The 19,701-nt window shown below is 31.7% G+C and overlaps 3 protein-coding genes and 2 long non-coding RNA genes across 5 annotated transcripts; 2 read left to right on the forward strand and 3 right to left on the reverse strand.

The window, feature by feature from the left end:
* The first annotated feature begins 1,360 nt into the window (after positions 1-1,360).
* LOC116342562 (pupal cuticle protein Edg-84A-like) lies at positions 1,361-2,492 on the forward strand. The gene is made up of 2 exons (XM_031770226.1): positions 1,361-1,467; positions 1,562-2,492. Exons 1-2 carry the CDS (start codon positions 1,456-1,458, stop codon positions 2,372-2,374), a joined length of 825 nt encoding a protein of 274 aa, XP_031626086.1. The 5' UTR covers positions 1,361-1,455; the 3' UTR covers positions 2,375-2,492.
* A 64-nt stretch (positions 2,493-2,556) lies between these two features.
* On the reverse strand, positions 2,557-3,726 carry LOC116342563 (cuticle protein 19.8-like). Its single transcript, XM_031770227.1, has 3 exons — positions 3,618-3,726; positions 3,358-3,478; positions 2,557-3,286 (listed from the first exon to the last, which is right to left on the reverse strand). Exons 1-3 carry the CDS (start codon positions 3,624-3,626, stop codon positions 2,697-2,699), a joined length of 720 nt encoding a protein of 239 aa, XP_031626087.1. The 5' UTR covers positions 3,627-3,726; the 3' UTR covers positions 2,557-2,696.
* A 1,329-nt stretch (positions 3,727-5,055) lies between these two features.
* LOC116342510 lies at positions 5,056-6,044 on the reverse strand. The gene is made up of 2 exons (XR_004201253.1): positions 5,920-6,044; positions 5,056-5,860 (listed from the first exon to the last, which is right to left on the reverse strand). It is a non-coding gene; the product is annotated as an uncharacterized LOC116342510 (long non-coding RNA).
* Positions 6,045-6,822: 778 nt separating this feature from the next.
* Positions 6,823-7,793, forward strand: LOC116342608. The gene is made up of 4 exons (XR_004201264.1): positions 6,823-6,902; positions 7,153-7,180; positions 7,278-7,475; positions 7,540-7,793. It is a non-coding gene; the product is annotated as an uncharacterized LOC116342608 (long non-coding RNA).
* On the reverse strand, positions 7,085-8,782 carry LOC116342606. The gene is made up of 4 exons (XM_031770287.1): positions 8,752-8,782; positions 7,496-7,572; positions 7,273-7,434; positions 7,085-7,204 (listed from the first exon to the last, which is right to left on the reverse strand). The coding sequence occupies exons 1-4, from the start codon at positions 8,777-8,779 to the stop codon at positions 7,142-7,144; spliced, it is 330 nt and encodes a 109-aa protein (XP_031626147.1). The 5' UTR covers positions 8,780-8,782; the 3' UTR covers positions 7,085-7,141.
* Positions 8,783-19,701: the final 10,919 nt, after the last annotated feature.

The raw sequence follows: 19,701 nt of genomic DNA on the forward strand, positions 1-19,701 counted from the left end.
AATCGATTCAAAATTTGTAAATTATTGTACACGCATTTAACATTGAGCATCGAATGTTCAGATTGAATGAAAAGGCAAATTTGAAATTTCAATTGAAATAAAACAAACGGGACATTTATCAAATCATTTTTATTACTATTTCGTTCTTGAATTCGTTTTTAAAAACCAATTACACTACTAAACTGCACTTCATTCACTTTGGTAAACATTAGTATTGCTTTAAACGCGATGAACATGAACAGCAAAAAAGGTAATTTGCCACAGGCCATCTATAACTAGGTTAAATGTTAAACAAAAACATACATATTTACTTTGGGGTTATGTCAATTAAAGCTATGCTCTTGTTTTTTATTCACCCATTTTCTTTTGTTTTCACAGATTAAGCGACAAGCACAGTGTCGAAAACAAAAATTAAAAAAACCATGGTTCGAAGCTAGATGTCATATCTCGTATGAAAAGAGAAACACAGCTCATGCCCTATCTATATCGATCGCTGGCGAATTTCTTTTGTGAGATTTATTAAACGCGTAGGCAATTGAGTGTCTAGGTCGGCATTTGTTTCTGTGCATGTCAAAAACTTTGATGAATTAAAAAAAAAATAAGGTAGAGAATAATGGTCAGCGGAAAACGAAAACAAAAACACATCAGCCCAACTATTCCGGCTAAATCTCAAGTGAAACCGTTTAGCGGCCTATAAATTGAATATGTTTGCTCTCTGTAAAATTAAACGCCATTTATTATCTCTGACAAAATGCACACGGAAAGTTCATTACCAAAGCTGGAGGAGTAGAAAAAAGGTTGAATGCCATATGTTGAGTTGTGAATGAATGAATCAAATATGCGTAGTATCTAGGCAGTACCATTTTAATGAACTTATAAATCATTATTGTCTGATTCATGAAAAACAACAAATAGATAAAACTGACCCCAACAAAAGATTGTGGTGCTTGTAAACTTAACAGAGTGACCGGTACGTGTGAGTGAAGTAAGGTGGCATGTAAGCGCTTAAACCGCAAATGAAAGCAATATGACTTTGATGTTTAAGCTAAATGATATGCGTCGATGAATGCAAATCGCTAATAGCAAATTTAAAACACTGCTACTACTTTTTGAATTTTGCCCATTCTCGGTTGAATGATTGCTTAATAGTTGTTTGTATATTTTTTCTATCATTTTCAATTACATGAACTTCTACGTTGGAACAAAAGGATCCAAATATAGATCATATCTCTATGTGGTGGGATATGGTATTCGCGTAGCACTGGGAAAGAAACTACAGAAGAGAAAAAAAACGGCATCGGAGAATTAGACAGAGTATTCATATAAATAGAAGTGTCCACAGTCTCTTTGTATCAGTTTCATTTATTTCTTTCGTTGGCTAACAACATTCAAAGTGACCAAATCATCAAACATTAGACCTTATTAGTTTGTCAATATTTTTATTATTGTCGTGAGATGAAGTGTGGAGTGAGTTTGATTTAATTTTTTTCAAATTCAAATCGAATTTAATTCACGTAAAAGTGATAATAAAATGTTTTGCTTATTTTTTCTTCACAAATAGATATTGTTCATTGCGCTGGTATCAGTGCTATCGTTGGACGCGAATGCAGTATCGGTTGATTATTATCCTCATGATCATCATTCACATCCAGCCCATGTTAAATATATTGAGCCAACACATGTGAAACCTGTAAACTATATTCAATCAGCACCAATTGCACCAGTTTACAAACACATTCAAGCCGCTCCAGTCAAATACGTTCATCCCGAACCACATCACGTGAAATATGTGGATAATCATTATGCGAAAAAATTCTATGAGCCAGAATATAAGCATGTTGAATATGATGCGCCAGCCCAATACGAATTTGGTTATGACGTGAATGACCCGAACACCGGCGATGTAAAAAGTCATTCGGAAAAAAGAGACGGACACACGGTGCATGGTAGCTATACAGTTTTGGATCCAGACGGTTTTAAACGAATTGTTGAATATACGGCTGACGAACATAATGGCTTTAATGCGGTTGTACGACGTGAACCAGTCGATGTCAAAGTCATTAAAAAGGTCTATGAACCAGAATTAGTTAAACATGTCGCTCCAGTTGCCGTTAAATACTATACCCCACAGCACGAGGCAATCGTTGCTGAACCACCAAAATATGTTGCACCCGTACACCAAAAGGTGTTTTCGCCAATAGTCAAGCAATATACGGTTCCTCCACAGTACTATGCAAAACCGGAACATCCAAAATTTTTCAAACCAATTGAAACAGTTGCAAAAATTGTGAAACCATCATACGAATACGATCCACATCCACATCATACAGCTGTTAAATATGTAACACCAGGCCAACACTACAATCATTATTAATGACATCCATTTGATCATTCTCTATATAATATATGTATTACAATCTTTTGAATTTTATCTTTTATCGCTAAGTATAGAGTATTATGTAAATAAATGTTTATTGATTTGAATGAATGAAGATATGATCCGAGTTTAATTTATTCTTGTGTAGAAAGACCAGATTGAAAAGAAACTTCAACATATTTTTGCTATTTCTAAAAATTAATTTTATTTTTTTTTGTTTCTAGAAGAAAATGTGCATTGAAATGTTGTATATATACAAATGTTGTGCGCGTTAACGATAGAATCATAGAACCGTAAATAGAGAGCATAGTCGTTTAATTTAATGATGATAGCCACCATTACCATGATGAGTCACTTGGGAGATAGTCGAATAGCCTTGTCCGGCATATCCTTGAGCGGCATATCCTTGTCCGGCATATCCTTGAGTGGCATATCCTTGTCCGGCATAGCCAAGTCCGGCAATGAGTTGTTGGCCAACGTGTTGTTGTTGAATAGCAAGAGCTGGTTGTTGAACGTGCACGGCTTGTACAATTGGAGATGCAACAGCTTGATGCGCTACAACTGGTGACGAATATGATTGATGTGAAATATGTCCGTGTGAAAGTGCAAGGGCTGGTGAGTGTGCGACAGCAATTGGAGCAGAGTGTGCGACGGCAATTGGAGCTGAATGTGCGACGGCAATTGGAGCTGAATGTGCAACGGCAATTGGAGCTGCATGTGCAACGGCAACTTGTTGAGGTTGATGATGTACGGTTCCTTCGCGTTCTACGACAGCGTTAAAGCCACTGTGGCCATCATCTGCATAATGCACCACACGTTTGTTACCATCGGGTTCAATCAATGAATAACTGCCTTGGACTGCATCACCACGACGTGACTCAGATTGTTGTTTAACATCTCCGGTATGAGCTTTTTAGCGTAATTAAAACAAACGATTTATAAATTTTTCGAATAAAAAAGAAAAGAAATTTTGATTTTACCATCATGAACTGAGTACGAAAAGTCATATTGGGCTGGTGAATGCACTTCATAAGATTCTACTCCATGCTGAGGCAATAATCCTGCATTTGCAAACACTACCATCGAACAAATAACGATTGCCTAAAAAAATAAATTGAAATCAATAAAATAATTTGATATGTAAAATGAAAACTTTCAGAAATTCGTTAACACTGAACTATGATAAGATTAAATCAATTTTTTTAAATAAATTAAAATAAATTCAAAACACTTTTCTTACTTTAAACATGTTGGTTCTTTTTCTCGGTACTTTTTGGAGTAATACAAAGAAGACTAAGAGTGAATGATGTCTTTGGTTGCTATTCGTTCTGCTTTTATACAAAATAAATTCGTTGTGAAACTGGGGAAAAAGACTGAAAAACCTGAATTTAAATGTTGTCCATTTTTTATACATCGTACTGTTCTAGTGTTCAGCCGAAAACAATATATATTTTCTCATGCGCCGACCACAAGCAGAGTATTGTACTCTTATCACTTTTATTGTGCAAATATGCATTACATAATTTATTTATAGAATGCGTACGTTTCCATGTATGAAGTGCTAAAACGAATGAAGAAAAAAGTGTTGATCGCATTTATCAAGAAACAATTGCCAGACAGACAATGCGACTTTCACTTTCAAGGTGATTCAATCGAAATTCTTGTATAATGTACTTGAAATTATATTCTCTTTTTAAATATTGTGCTGTTCTCTTTTTCTTGTCTCATTCGCTGTTTGAGTCCAGCGTCATGTAAAATCAGCGTCATGCATACTTTAAAACGTAAGATTGAATGGCAATGTTAAATCAGACGGTAGATCGGTTAAACATGTGTCTTTTGGCATGAATAAAATGCGGTTTCTCGCATATAAACAGATGAATACCTGTAATTGGAGCAACTTTCGTGGTTATTATTATATCGCACATGAGATAATTACTTATCGGTTTCGTATTGTGTTCATTTTTTACTTTTCGTGATCTTACGTTTTTTTTTTTTTTTTGGATCAATCAAACAATTGCAATACGTAGTGCATACACTATGTTACTCCTCCGAATAATATGAATTGACAAGATTACGTTGAATAGCTGCCAACTTTCTGAATGTTTCCATTTGAGACAAATAAATTGGTGTCAACGTGATTACTGATCGAACGAAACCGCCTTCATTCAAATAATACGATCATTTATTATACACATTATGCAATTATATACATCTTGGACATAAATTAAGTTTTTAAAAGTTGAACACCAATCGAATTATTCAATATATCGACGAAGAAAAGTTATAATCCATTTTTTTCTCACGGAATAATTGTTTTAATTAATATAATCGATCTTTTATTGATTTGGATAATACGAAATAAGGATGAAAATAGTATAAATTAGAATTCATTGTATACGATCTGTTTTACGGCTAATATTCTATATATTCAAGGTCGTTTATAAACGAAACTATTGTATACGTATTGAATGCCAAACGGCGCATTCAGTCAACTATAGCATCATCGACCAACAATTTAGTTTTTTTTCTCTGCTAGTGGTCAACAATTTTTAACTTCCGTATTAAAATCAATTTTCAAGACTAAATCAATCGCTTTTCAAGCTCTTAAAGAAGTACTTTCGCTTCGAAGAAAAAATAGAAACAGTCACGAACTGTCCACATTTCAAAAAATTAATCAATTTGAAGCTGTATCATACTCTTTTATTCGAATACATTTAAAATGTCATATGTTATAAAGTTTGCAAAGGCATCCACAAAAATATGACTGACTACTCAATTTTAACTGGTCATTATGAATTTGGCTAACTCTTCGCGGTGTTTACAGTATCCCTTGATGGCCGTCAAAGCCACATTAAGATGAGACAACAATAATGTTTGATATGCCTCATAATCGATTTTGATCATCTTTAATCTCTCAAATTCAACATCCATCTGTGGACCTACAGTCCGAGTATCAAAGAGCAAAGTATTCAACGAAGTTGCAAGACTATTTGATGAATTTTCAAAATAAATCTTTGTAGCCAACGCAGAATTAAGTTCAGTGATAAATGAATTGTGGTATTGGGTATGCTCATTTTTGATTTGGACTAAACTAACGTTCAATTGCTGCATAGTCATCTGATTAATGGGTTTCTTTTGCCAATGATTGTACATAGTTAGGAGTTCCGTTGGGAGGGGTGCTAATAGAGTTGCAAACTAAGTGAGATATGATTTCATTTCAGCGTATAGCCTATTCATTTTTCCTCGATTTTCCATCATATCGGTAGTGTCCACCACTTCATTGAATGCTTTTGGTAGAACGGTTTTTGTTGTTATTTCAACCAATGAGTCTATGAGTTGAACAGTTGGAATGGTGTTGCTGTCATCACAAAAGGTAAATAGTTGCGTCAACTCAAATTCCCAAAAATTTTCACCAGCAGTAGTGTGAAATTTTTTAGTTATCGTCTTATAGGATACATCTGCCGTGACCTCTTTGATGTACACCTGTCGACAAAGAAAATGAATGAAAAATATCGTTTTTATTTTGTATCATTAGATCTTACCTCGCCACATAAAAAAATTACCAAAAACGCCAGAGATATTGACTTCATGATTTCAGTTCAGAAAAATTACTTCGCGTATTACTGTGTAGAAAATGAACTGAACTCATTGTGTCATACAAGACTTTATATATACAATTTGTTCGTATTTTTTAAATTCTAGAAAATTCCATTTAGTGCTGAAAACTTCTCAACTGAAATTCTGAAGCTAAGGTTTTCATATCATGATGATACCTGTGAAATGGGAATGCAAATACAATATAATCCAATTTGAATATTTAAGATGAATTGAACTGTTGGAGCAAATATTACCATGTATTTCATATATTAAGTGTTATTGACAATTAAAGGTGTTTTACAAAGTATCGATCGTTGGCAAATTGTGAAAACAGATATGTGATCTATCTGTTTGATTAGCATTTCTTCTCACTCAATTGTGTTTGGTAATTTATTTTCAGCAAAACTATATTCACACCGTAACAAAACTCAAGGTGAGTGTCAAAACGTAGCCTCTTATGAATTGTACAAGAAATATTAAAGCTACGTATAAAACATCCATGAAAATGAAATCTGTTGCTAGGTAAAAGATAATGTAATTTAACTCAACCGCAATTAAAATTTCTTTTATGACGAATTACGTGTTTTTGAGTTTAATTAAACAAACTTCGTAAACTTGTCGTAAATGCTCAGGCTCAGCAAACATAAATTATCGTCCTATGAGATTAGGAACATAATAACAAATATTACCTTTCCTAACAAAATTACAAACCACGTGATTTTTCCTGAAATATATTTTAAAGGCAAAATTTTGTTGTCAACACTTCTGAAAATCTATTTTTGAACTAATTCAATTAAAAAAATTATACATTAATACAAGTCGTATGAGGATATAGTGGATTTCATTATTATAGCTTCAATTACAAAATTCCATAAGTGCAACTGAGTGCAATACACATCAATGTCGAACAATTACAGAAATTCTCTTGGTACATATATGCTATAGCATTTCAAATTGTATGCTCTCATGTTGGGAAACAACTATAGACTTCGTATTCATGATGAATCTCTATAATTGATCTCTAAAAATAAATATGTGTTTCAAATATGGCAAAAAACGTCAATAAACAATTGGTTGATATTTGTATATCTATAAAATTAAGTTGTGTTTGTCACAATTAAAAAAAATATTAATATTTTTCACATCAATACACGCATAGTAATATTTTCATTTTCCAGATAAATAGAACTGTATGAAAATAATGATGTAAGTGCAACAAGCGGCAGCCATCTGAAAATTAAAATGAAAGGCTCGATTAAAAATATGATTTGATTTAAAACGTTTATCAATCTATTTACTCCAGCTAAAAATTGACGATCGATGATGAAGAATCCTTTGCCACTAATACTGATGTCGAGATTATTTATCTGGCTTAAGAGTTCCTGTTTGGCAAAGTGTAGCTTTTCATTGTCGCCAGCCCAGAACGTGAGCTTTTCAATATTTTTGATCAATTCGATTTTCTGCCATAAAAGAAGATGGATGAAATTTATAAACTCAAACAGTAAATAACCAAGAAATTACCTGAATGCTACAGTAGTGACAAGCATTTATCAAAATCGTTGTAGATACCACGGCACTCAAGAAGTTGCAGATTGGACCTGTTAACAAAAATAAAATATCACATTTTCATCTGTAAAAAGTTATCTATAAATAGAAAATTGGTAACCAAAATACTACATATAAAAAACCAGCAAATTTATAGTATATACTTATATATCTCATCCAAGAAATGTGTTCTTTTTCCCAATAAAAAAATATGAAGTAAATGGAATATGACACATCGAAAAATGTTTGACCGCTGATTGCAGCGACACTAACACCCAAAAATGTGTTTAATTCACGGGATGCCAACCAAAATTTATAATGAATTTCTTTATAATACTTCAAGTTAACTACTGTGCTGTTGATGTGTAAAAACATAAGGTTCGAACGTTCCAAGTGATATGCAAACTGAACGTATTTTGCAACCATTTTGTACATAAAATGAAGCAGACTTATGACAAAAATCGCATGAAATTCGATGTATACATGAACAAATTTGAGAATAAAAATTATGATCCGATACTGAAACGAAGTGGCACCAGACGAGCTGAATACCAATCTCCACATCGCATATGTCACATAAATCAATAGTGTTATTGATGCTGATAGTATAAATGAACGCATAAACTTTTGAAAATCAATTTTATGTTTTAAACGCTTTTGAATCAAATAATTGATTGCTTTCAATTCGGTCCATAAATTATTGAAGTTGTCATAATGAAGAACAGACGACGAAATCGTAATCAGCGTAGACAGTAAATTTATCATGAGAATCGTTTCAGCGTTGACGTATGCAAAGTGCTTGGTATTTCTGCAATGACTCCAAGGCAATGTATAAAAAATCAGAGCAAAATTCAACAAAGAATAAAGAAAAATGTGCCTTTTTAAGAATACTGATAGTTTTATCATTCGTCGATCTAATGATGCTGAAAGATTCCATTCCCAGTAGAAAATTGGAAATATAAACTTGTAAAATTTCACTAAATCGTTGAAATCAATAATTTTTGGTTCTCCTAACTTATTGATAAAATTAATTTTTTTCGAAAATGATTTTGCATGAAAAAAAACCATATTGTCCGCCTGAATTAATTCACTCAACTCAAAACCTTTTCACTTCAACTGATTCTAATTCGAATTCAAATGTTAACACTGACCCTGTTAATAAAAACTAATGCGTTGATAATCGTAAATATGTTTATCCGTTGAAAACTATTTTTATCTAATCAATTAATTACGTATTGTGTTGTAGAATGGGCAATCCATTAGTAGAATAATCCAATACAGTTGATACATGAGGTCTACAAATTCTACGGTAAATATTGATACATAAATCCAACCAAAAATAATGTTAACGGTCCGCGATATCTCGTACAATTTGTAATGTATGACTTTTACGAAAATTAGTTCGGTTTTTATGTCACAAATTGATTTAAATTTGATATTGAATGTTCTTTGCTGGACGTAATCTACGAATGAATCGATAACGTTATTTATAAAGACAACATAGAAAAGCACATGGCACATGGTGATGCGGTTCAAAAGTTTCATTGACGTCACACAGAAATTAACAAATAGCTTTGAGTGTGGTTCATGCGGTTCGTATTTCACTAAAATATTAAGTGTAAAGGTAATTAACCACGTTGAAAAAATTGCTGCAGATTCCGAAAGAAATTGATTTTGAAATTTACTAGTATTTAGCACGAATTTTGATTCAGTCATACAAATCAATTCTCTGAATTGATCAAATAATCGAGGTAAGTTCTTCCTCAAAGTATGCATTTGACTAATTCCGACAAGTTTGATGGAAATGATGCTGCCAAAAAATATGGCGTAAATGACATTGGTCGTTTTTTGAGAAGAATCTGAAATGCTTAGCTCAAACAAAATGTCTGAGACGGTTAGCATTGTTACAATTGCCGTTGAAATGAAAAGTGGAATATTTCGTTTGATAGTTTTGAAAATGGATTGTTGCTTATATTGCAAATCGGACGATATGACACAACTTTCACCCAACTAATTAAAAATCCGAGTATATCTTAAAAGAATGGCTTCGATTTGCATTTTTCTCAGGTAACCGATCGAACGGATTTTTCGATTCAATCGTAAATTCACTAAACTATTTATTTGACATAAATCGACGGCAATAACTGACGAGATACTAATAACAATTTGTCCAATTTTGCCCTATTTGGTCACTGATGATATGTGATGATTGGTCTCTTATTTACATAAACAGCACTTAATCGTAATTAAGAACACTTGCGCATGTGATAATACATTATACTAATTAAAATGTGAATATTACACAACATTTTCATATTGCCTTCTTAAGATTTCCTTTTTATTCTATGTTTTTACTGTAGTAATTCCAATTTAATATAGTATTTGACATGTTTCCAACACCAACTGACTTATCATAAATCAGCTAAAGATAAAATCTATTTATTATTCAGAATAATTTATCAAAGTGAACGAACCAAAGTTAATTTGATGGATTATTATTGAATACACAATGACTGGTGTCATTCAGATCATATACGATTTATTATAATTTTATTAACAAATATTCACACAGTGTTTAAATTGATAAAATTAATCAATTTGTGTACATTATGAATTATGAAATGATATGGGTCCAAATATTTAAATAAAAATGAAATCAAAAATCGGCTTGTCCGATCTAGAGGGCGAACAACATTACATTTATTGTTATAGCGCTAATTATATCACTATTGCGCTAATTGTGAAAAATCTTTTGGCGAAATCTTCTAAAAAATTTCATAAATTCATCGCTTGTAAAAAGCAGGCAAGATAAAAAGTTTCAATAATTTAATAAAAGGTTCATAATGTTTAATAAAATGTGTTTCTGATCTGCAACAATCTTCTTATTCTGTAGTTTTTGAATAAAATAAATGTAAACAAATGAAAGAACTTTGGAATCTTTTCAATCCTAACATTTTTTTTAAATGAATCCCAAAATTCTTGCTCTTCTTTGAATAATGACACGACAATAGTCTACACCACAAGATATTAACAATTAATTTAATAATATTTACGAATCGTTATCACTGCATCAAATCCATGAAGTATTGCCATTTGGAAATACCAATAAACGTTGTTTATGACGTGTATAAAGGACTTAAATAGAATCGACAGCATACACCATCCAAAACGATCTTCAATCGAAATTTTAATCGCCCATATTCTATGATGCACCAACATTACATATTTTAACATTTCTGCACGTTCAACACCATTAAGTTTTTTTGATTTTGAAATGTGAACTAAGTTCGCATTCATAAATTCCATTATGAAATGAAGCAAATCAATGTGAAACAAAAGATAAAGCACAAACATGTCGTTGAAAAAATACATAAATGCTATCGAAACATCAGCTGATGGTCTAACATGTTGACTAAAAATGACTGTGCGACAAATTGCATTCAATGCAAAAGTGCTTGTTATTTTGAGAATTTTCTTATTATGATCACGTAAGAATTCAACACAGCTAAACACTGTATCAAATCGTTGTTCAATGTGTGTTTTCAGGTCATATAACATTTTATATATATTCATCACTTTTCCATTTGTAATATTTGAAGTTATTGTTAAAATATTTGGAATCAAAACGAATGAAGTCAAAATGCGCGATAAAAAATCAAGTCGAACGAGTTCAGATAGATTTTGAAAACTGAGCAAACTATATGTGCAAAATATTGTAATAAAAAAATGCACTGTTAATGGAATCCATTTAAGATATTTCCAGCTCAAAAGTTTTGGTGCAGAAAATGTTTGCGCAGTTAAAAAATATATAGATAAGTATTTGTTCGGAATTTCAGTTTCCATTTTAACGAAATATGTTGTTTGTACGACGGTGAAAATCGTAAGAGAGTCTAATGCCTGACCTACTGAAAGCCATTCTTTGAAATTCAACCCTAGACATACTTGATTTTGACGTGAAGTCTAGTTATCTGATAACCATCATTTCATTACATTCGTTCATTCTCAAATTAACTTATTTAATTGACAAAATCACTAATAATATGATAATAAACTAATTAATAAAAGTGAACATATTAGCGTTACAATCAATTTGATAAATCCAACTTTTTTTTTATTTCACACTAATTATTATTTAGCGCTCCCAAAAGCAGCTACATATCTCCCTGCCAAAAAGATTCAAAAAACAACGCTTCATACAACGGTGACAAGCTGTTCAACTGTAATCAAATATTACTACTCTACATACAATGAAAGTTCTATATAACTCATTTAAAAAAACTCGACAAACTTAATTACGCAAAAATTGAAGCAAATACATTGAATTATACACTTTAGTATTCTTCACAAGAATTATTGCTCTGTAACTGCTATAGCATATATTTGTTGATAATTCGATGATTAAACAAATGAGAGTCCATCCAAAGTGATTGCTTATACATTTTGACATTTTCCACGCACCGTAATGAATCCATTTGATTTGTTGAAAAACACATGAAACTGAGAATCTTTGCATACGCTTTTGGGTCAATATAACTAATTTTTTAATCAACGTTGAAAGTATAATTTCGATTAAACTAATGAATAACACTGTGTGCATTATTATCATAATTTTGTAAATCAATATAAACATAAAAAGAATAATTTCAACAGTTTGGTCTGTTTTTTCCCCTGTGATGAATCTTAAAAGGGAAAGAACTATTACAATCAGAAGTATGTAGAAGATTTTTCTATGAATTTCTTTTCGAAGTTGATTTATTAATTTGTTTTGACTTGAAAGCTTATTCTCCATATATGAAATGATATGGGCAAACATTTTGCAAATGTGAAGCAATGTGAATGGCGACGATATATCTATGTATAATGATATAACACACCAGATGCACAATTAAACATAGATATGACCAAAATGAGGATATTATTAAAATAAGAATGTTTTGGGTCAAAACAATAATTTGTTGAAATAAAATAAATTGTTGCAACGACCAGAAGAGAGTGAACGCTTTTTGGAAGAAATGAAATGAAAAACAGTGACTTGATTTTTCCACTTGTAAGTGGAATATATGAAGTTTGTCCAAATACGTAGAAAATTGTAAAACATGATGTCAATTCACGAATATGATTCATTTTGCTGATGCAAGTGATAACTGAAACATTCCAAATCCAAATATATTTCAAATCGTTCAAATTTTTTGGTTGTTTCAAACAAAAATTTACTACAATTTCAAGAAAATTAATTGAGAGATTATGTTTTGACAAAATTTGCGGGGTGGGAGTGGAAATGATTGCATTCGAGAATATTATTAATCTTAATATAGTACATTAATATCACATAAATCATGTAGAAAATTACTTCTATCCAAATATTAGTCGAGAAATACATAAATAAATGATCGAGCAATTATTATCAAAGAAGACTAGATAATTATCATTTGCTCATTCGATGGAACTTATTTCGAATCATTAAATCGAAAAGTGGGATAAAAAATATAAAAAATTACGTATGATTTCCAATCCATTTGTCCATCCTCCAGTTGATCCCATGAAAATAGACAATATAGACGTTACCATAATAGTAAAATGATTCAAAAAGATCGTCACCAAAAACCATCCAAACACTGAATTTATGATTATTACATTTTGGTGTATTTCAAAAAACACTGTCTGTATGTGCCGTAACAAGCATATCAAAAACCTTGCATAAAGAACATTACACTGCAATTTTTTCAGATGTTGATTCAATGAAAATAGCAAAAATCCATTATAGTCAACAAAAATGAGAAAGAAAAACATGCCCCAGCACTTGTACATCTTTAATAATGAAATAACTATGTCTATTGTTGGAAAAAGAACCAACGATTCTATGAACGTTTTAAAAACATAAACTACACTAATAGAGAATACCAATATGGCAAATTTAATACACAATGTACGTTTAAGTTTATTAATGTGGATCTCAACTCCAATGAATGTTCTCAAATGATGTTCAATGTCATCCAATGAATCTATCAATGAATCAATTCCTTTTCTACTGATTTTCATCCACCAAATTAAAACTAAGTTTGGAATACACGAAGTGATTAAATGCATGTGAAAAGTAGATTTTTTAAATATACTCGTACAAAGTAAGTAGATATAGAATAACACAATATTTAAGTGAACAACTGTTGGAACGATCCATGAAATGATTAAAGAAATTCGTTTTGAAAATAAGAATTTTTTTCGCAGGTAAATTCCAAATAAGAAAAAACCAAAAGCATAAAATTTAATAAAAACTGTTGCTGTTGTCATGATGTTTACATTTGAAATATCCAGTGTTCATAAAAAATTACTACTATCACATTCTTCTGAAGTAAAAAACCTTCCCCCATAATCATTTATAGTGAGACATAATTATTAGTTTCGTATTCAAATGTCACATCCAACAAATTTATTGTCTTGCATTGAAATTTACTGATTGATAAATGATCTCGAAATACACAAGATATAATTGCTGGAGTTAATCTTCTGTTAATGAATCAACGAAAGAAAATGTATTGATGTCCCCAAAAAATCAGTCAGATTTTATATTGAGGTACCGATTTTTGTAAAAATGAAAAGAAAAAAGCTGCCAGTAAATACTTATTTATTAATTATCTATTTACGTAAATAAACTAAAACATTGTGTCCATGCATCCGGTAGTAAAAAGCCCAATAAGAGTTATTCACGACCGTATGAACCGTATCAATGGTAATTGCGATAATAATTTTGCCAAAATGCTTGTTTATTATTTGATAGCATTTCCAAACTAGAAAATGGTATAATTTTGCTGAATTCAAAATATTTATTGCTTCCTTTGTGTTCGAATAAAGTTCAACTTTCCATACACTTTTATCTTTGATTTTCGCACTTGATGTGAAGTTTTATAGTTTTATATAACCAAAGAACAAGCGAGAGCAGCTCATACCTTGCGTCGGCGAACGAATCACAAGTCGAAAGAAAATGGTAACACATAAACATAGAAAAATTATTGTAAATCTTCGAAAAATTCGCTTGTGCACAATCTTCCATGACACTTTTATTTTGGTTTTAGTTTCCAAATGTTTGATGATTGAAATAAACAGATTTGCGAAACACTGAGTACCATAAGGCATTCGAAAACTTTTCAGACACGCAAGCAAACTTGGTAACATATTAAACCATATCAAATAATGTAGAATAAAACCATGTTCACGTTCAACTTCTTTGAATCTTTTTTCAGTTAATCGAATTTCACAAATAATTATAAGAAAAAGATGAATAATTGATGGAAGGTAACTAAGTATTCGTTTGGCTATTGCTCCTTTGCTACGAGTAAAGCAAGCATTTCGTCCGATCAAGAAAAAGAATAAAAAATATCGCTTAAATTGATTTAACTGCTCCAAACCGTTCATAAAGTCCATTATAATTGATAATTCTAAAATCGTTCTTATCTTTATCAATTACACTTTCAAAATTGATAATCTATTAATTGACGAATATATTCGAACATTTCCAATTACACACACTTTTTTATTAATGAAAACGTTAGAGGTGCAGTACTTTCTATAATTGTCTTTTTAATGGTCAAAAACCGTGAATACAATATGAGCAATTAAAGTTACGCAAAGTGTAAATGAAATGCGCTCCTTCCATCCAGAATACAAACACTCAGTAACCGTAATTTGTAATCGTAACGATTGAATCAATGATGACTTCAACTAATATGAATCCAAAATGCTCGTCGATCACTTGACAACATTGGCATATTTGCAAATGATATTATTTCACAAAATTCACAACATTTCGGATTTCATTTGTACTCATCATAATGTTCTTTCTTAGAATCATTTTCTTTTTTTGAATGTTATTAAATCAACATAAAATATGGTATGGAAGATTGCAGCTGCTCTATAAACCAATAAAATTGAGTTCCGAAATTCAAAATAACGACCATAATAGAGCGACCGAAATAGAAGTCTTAAGATAATCGGAAATAAATAGCTGAATGAAATTCCGATGATTTTATAATTGATTTGCGTTGAAGGAATTGCCAATCGATTTTTGTTGAAAATTTCGATTCCAAGTTTTTAATCATCAAATTAAATATTTTGATAATTTTCCGAGTTTCATTTTATATTCGAAAACCTTCAATCGCTGCCGTTAAGCTGGGCAATATACTAGTATGAATAAGCATTGTAAAATGTACAACGACTCCATCATTGAAGTAGAAACTTTTAAATTCTTTTTTTGAGATTCTTACACCACAAAATAATATCAAGAACACGGCCAAAGTGGATGGAATGCAAGAAAGAAATCGAATCTTTGGAAGCATCTGATTTTGCTCAAATAAAAAGTGAAATAAGAAGTGGCGTTTGAATTGGTGTATTTTATCAACATTGAATGTGTTCGACATTATAATTTTTCTTAGAACTAATACAGACTATTTTTAATTCTAATAATCATTATTTATATCTATAATGTATCACATTGCTCAAAGGTTGATTCATTTCTTGATTTGATGATTATTGTAAACATTGATTCGTTCGTGCTTGAATGCGCAAAAAGTATAAACAACTACAATACAACAGCATCAACGGTAACACACTATACCAGCGAACATACGAAGTGAAGAAGAGTATATGAGAGACTTCGAGCAAAAACAGCACTTCGCATCTCATCTCTTGCTTTCACTTCGTATTTTCGCTGGTATAGTGTGTTACCGTTGATGCCGTTGTATTTTACGCGTAAGTGAAACAGCAGCGGCAATAGCGACAACGGCAGCACATACGAAGCGAAAGGGGAATATGTATCGTGCATCCGTTTCGTATGCGTTAGCCGTACGAGTTCAGCATTACTCAGCTCTCAGTCATATGCTGAGCAGCAGCAAATAATGATACTCTGCAATACATATATATCACACAAATATAAAACACTTAGTGATAAACTAAAATTGATATTTACGTGTAAGAATGAATGGTTTATCTTCGCCTACTGCGTGGTAATAAAGGAAAATATCATAGATACCACTTGTAATGGCAACAACTGATTCAAGCAAAATTGCCATCAAGCTCCATCCATAGTATGCATTAAAAATGCGAATGACTTCCCATAGTTTCAAATGAATAAATCTGGTTTTTCGAAAATAAAGAATCAATTGGTCATGCATTTGTTTGCAGTCTGCGTTTAGAATAATTTGCGGAAATGTGATGGGTCCGTGGAATTTACTTATGATTGCCTCACTGATCGATGATAGAATGAATGTGAACATTTTCACATAAAATAAAGCATGGAGCACGCCGATCATTTTATGCAGCTGCATCGTAACAATTGCGAATTCAGTTTTGTAATCCAAATACTTTGGAACAAAATTTATTCGGACAGTATTTAAAGTTGCCAATAACAAAATAAAAATTAAAAACACTTCATACATTTTGTATTTCAATTTATACACTTGCAAACTTGTTTTCAATTTTATTTTGAAAAAATCACACAGCAAAAATATGCTTTCATTCATTTTCCAAACATTAAACTTTTCTTCAAATAGATTTAAGTAAATGATCACATAAGTGGGAAAAAAACTTATGAATTTTATTGCGAACAGAAAGATACCATGTGATCTTTTGACTGGATAATAACCGAATCGAATGTATATTAATGAACACAACATTACATTTGCCACAAATAACACAAATGGAATGCGTATTAAGTGTTTCATTCCAAGTTTATTTCTGTCCAGAGAAGGACAATATGAAGATTGGCCAAAAATATAAAAAAATCCATACACGAATTTAAGATCACCGAAAAAGGACATTTTTATACTGTGCAATTGAGCTGATTATAAGAACAGTATGACAATTCATACTGATTGAATTCAACCTTCATACAAAGATATTGGATTCCAAATAGTAGTACAGTATAAATCAACTAATTGGATATTTTACTACATATTATTAGAATAGGTAAATAAGAATAATATTTTGAAAGAAAACAAAACGAATTTGTGGCTTCATGACTTCGGTTTTCTTTTTAATCACAGCGGACGGCAGTTCGCGCGAGTGACGAAACCACATTAGTGTGTTGAAAAGTCGAACTCGCTATATATACACGCAAGTGGATGGCTCTAAGAAGAGACACATTGCGAATGGTTTACATTAATGCCATCTGTTGGCTTGGAGAGATGGGAGAGATTGTGACATTTTTGACGTTATGTATTTTACGTATTCATGTTTTTGACAAGTCATTTGTCAATTTGGAACGTCCTGTTTCAATATCAATCCAATCACCAACCTATTTGTTAGGTTACATAAAATATTTAAAAACAAACATAAAACAATACACAGCTTTTGGTAAAAAACAAAATAAAGAGATAAAATAAACTTAAAGAATAAATTACTGATAAAAAATATATCAGTCTAATATTTATTTCTCACCATTTTTATAACGCTATTTACAACGACTTCACAATGCGAAAAATGACGAAATGTCATAAATCTAAATTGACAAATGACTTGTCAAAAACATGAATACGTAAAATACATTACGTAAATTTGGTTGGAGACGTCGGAGAAAAATAATATTTCATCATTGTCATCATAAAAAAATAATATAGTTTTGTTCAAAAATTCAAATAAAATCAAATTTAAAAAAATTATTATTATTATAAAGGAAAAATATATTACTTAAAATAAAAATAGATAATAAATATGTGTATTTGTGTTACGTTACATAGAGCAAATTTGTTTACATGCTAGAGATGTAAATTTAGTTGAGAGATGTCAGGTATGATGGCGCTGATTAGGGAGACTCGCATAAAAAAGTCTCCAATCTCATATATGTGTCATCCACGTGTATACACGTAATATACGAAATCCAGACCTAGAAGGCCGTTGGCCCCGGTTGATGTATGGTTGGAAAGCCCTTGGGCTATAGATCAAGAAAAAATATAAAAGTTTGAAAATCAGTCCACCTGTCTTCAAAATATGGTCCTTTCAAGAAAAGGGTCAAAATTCAGTTCTGCGGACATAGATGGAACTAAATGAGGTCATTGACACCTGAAACATGGATATTCTGAATCTAGAGCTCAGTACCTTTCCAACGATACCTCAAACGTCGAAATCGATCAATCCGTTCGAAAAATATTTAATTTTAAAAATTTCATATGATTTTTCTATAAAATTCATTTGGTATCTGATCTGTGTGTTTCTAATCTTTTTGAAAATTTCTGTGCTTAAAGAACATAAAAAACTAAGACTTTTTTGTTCTGGCACTTTTCGATTTGGCCGCCATGTTGGCCATGGCCGGCCTCTAAAAGTCACTTTTCGACTTTTTTTCCTATGGTCACCGAAGCGCCATGACTTGACACCCCCCAGACATATGCATATTATTGGAAAGGTCTTGAAGTGAGCTATCGAATGAAGCCATTTGCGGTCCAAAAATTTCAATTTGGGGTGGCCAAATTGGCCAAAAACCAAAAAGTTACCGTTCGGCCGGACACATAACGTCCATTACCTCGAAAACAAGCTCAAGGATTTTTTTGAACATTTCACCGATTTTAAGGCCCAAGTCTAAGCTATTATATGCCGCATAGGTCATATCCCAGAAAATTCTTGTTTACAAGATATGGCCTTTCATAGTGCGAATATGACCAAAAATGGCCAAAAATGACAAAAAATGTTTCTTTTAACATTTGAAGTATTTTATGGACCAAAATGTACTCCAATGACTCTGTAGATATGCTCTGTGACTAGCCAAACAAAATTGAATAAAATATCGACCGTTTTGGATGGCTTTTCCACCAAAAATCGGCCAAATGTATCAAAATTCGAATTTTCACAAAAATGTCTAGATGTATGAAATATGACATTTTAACAACAAATAACTTCATGTTTGATCACCCAGTACAAATCCGTGGAACAAGTCGACGACAGCGCTTTGACAGGTGGACCACGCGAGAAACTTATCAATTGACAACTACACTTACCTATTAACAAAACTACACTTGACAGTTATTGTCAAGCGGGCCGTATTATGAAGAGACAAAGTGCGAACGCCGCTGATCAGCGCCATCATAGACTTTACATGGCACGGGGACATTTGAAACGAAAGAGGAGAAAAAAAAAACAACAATAACACCACTACACAGAACTGTTGACCAGTGAGATACGTATAAGAGGGGAATGAAAGA

This window comes from Contarinia nasturtii, unplaced genomic scaffold, assembly GCF_009176525.2.
Source record: "Contarinia nasturtii isolate CC-2019 unplaced genomic scaffold, AAFC_CNas_1.1 Cnas_scaffold_864, whole genome shotgun sequence".
In the NCBI taxonomy this organism is placed as follows: domain Eukaryota; kingdom Metazoa; phylum Arthropoda; class Insecta; order Diptera; family Cecidomyiidae; genus Contarinia; species Contarinia nasturtii.

Excerpts from the sequence above, each read along its gene's own strand:
- LOC116342563 (XM_031770227.1), bottom strand. Across the intron at positions 3,287-3,357 it reads TTCGTACTCAGTTCATGATG|CTCATACCGGAGATGTTAAA; the intron begins GTAAAATCAAAA and ends TACGCTAAAAAG.
- LOC116342606 (XM_031770287.1), bottom strand. The coding sequence starts at position 8,779 with ATGGATTGCCCATTCTACAACACAATAC. Across the intron at positions 7,573-8,751 it reads CCCATTCTACAACACAATAC|GTCCAATCTGCAACTTCTTG; the intron begins GTAATTAATTGA and ends TTTTGTTAACAG. Across the intron at positions 7,205-7,272 it reads ATCGTCAATTTTTAGCTGGA|ATGGCTGCCGCTTGTTGCAC; the intron begins GTAAATAGATTG and ends TTTAATTTTCAG.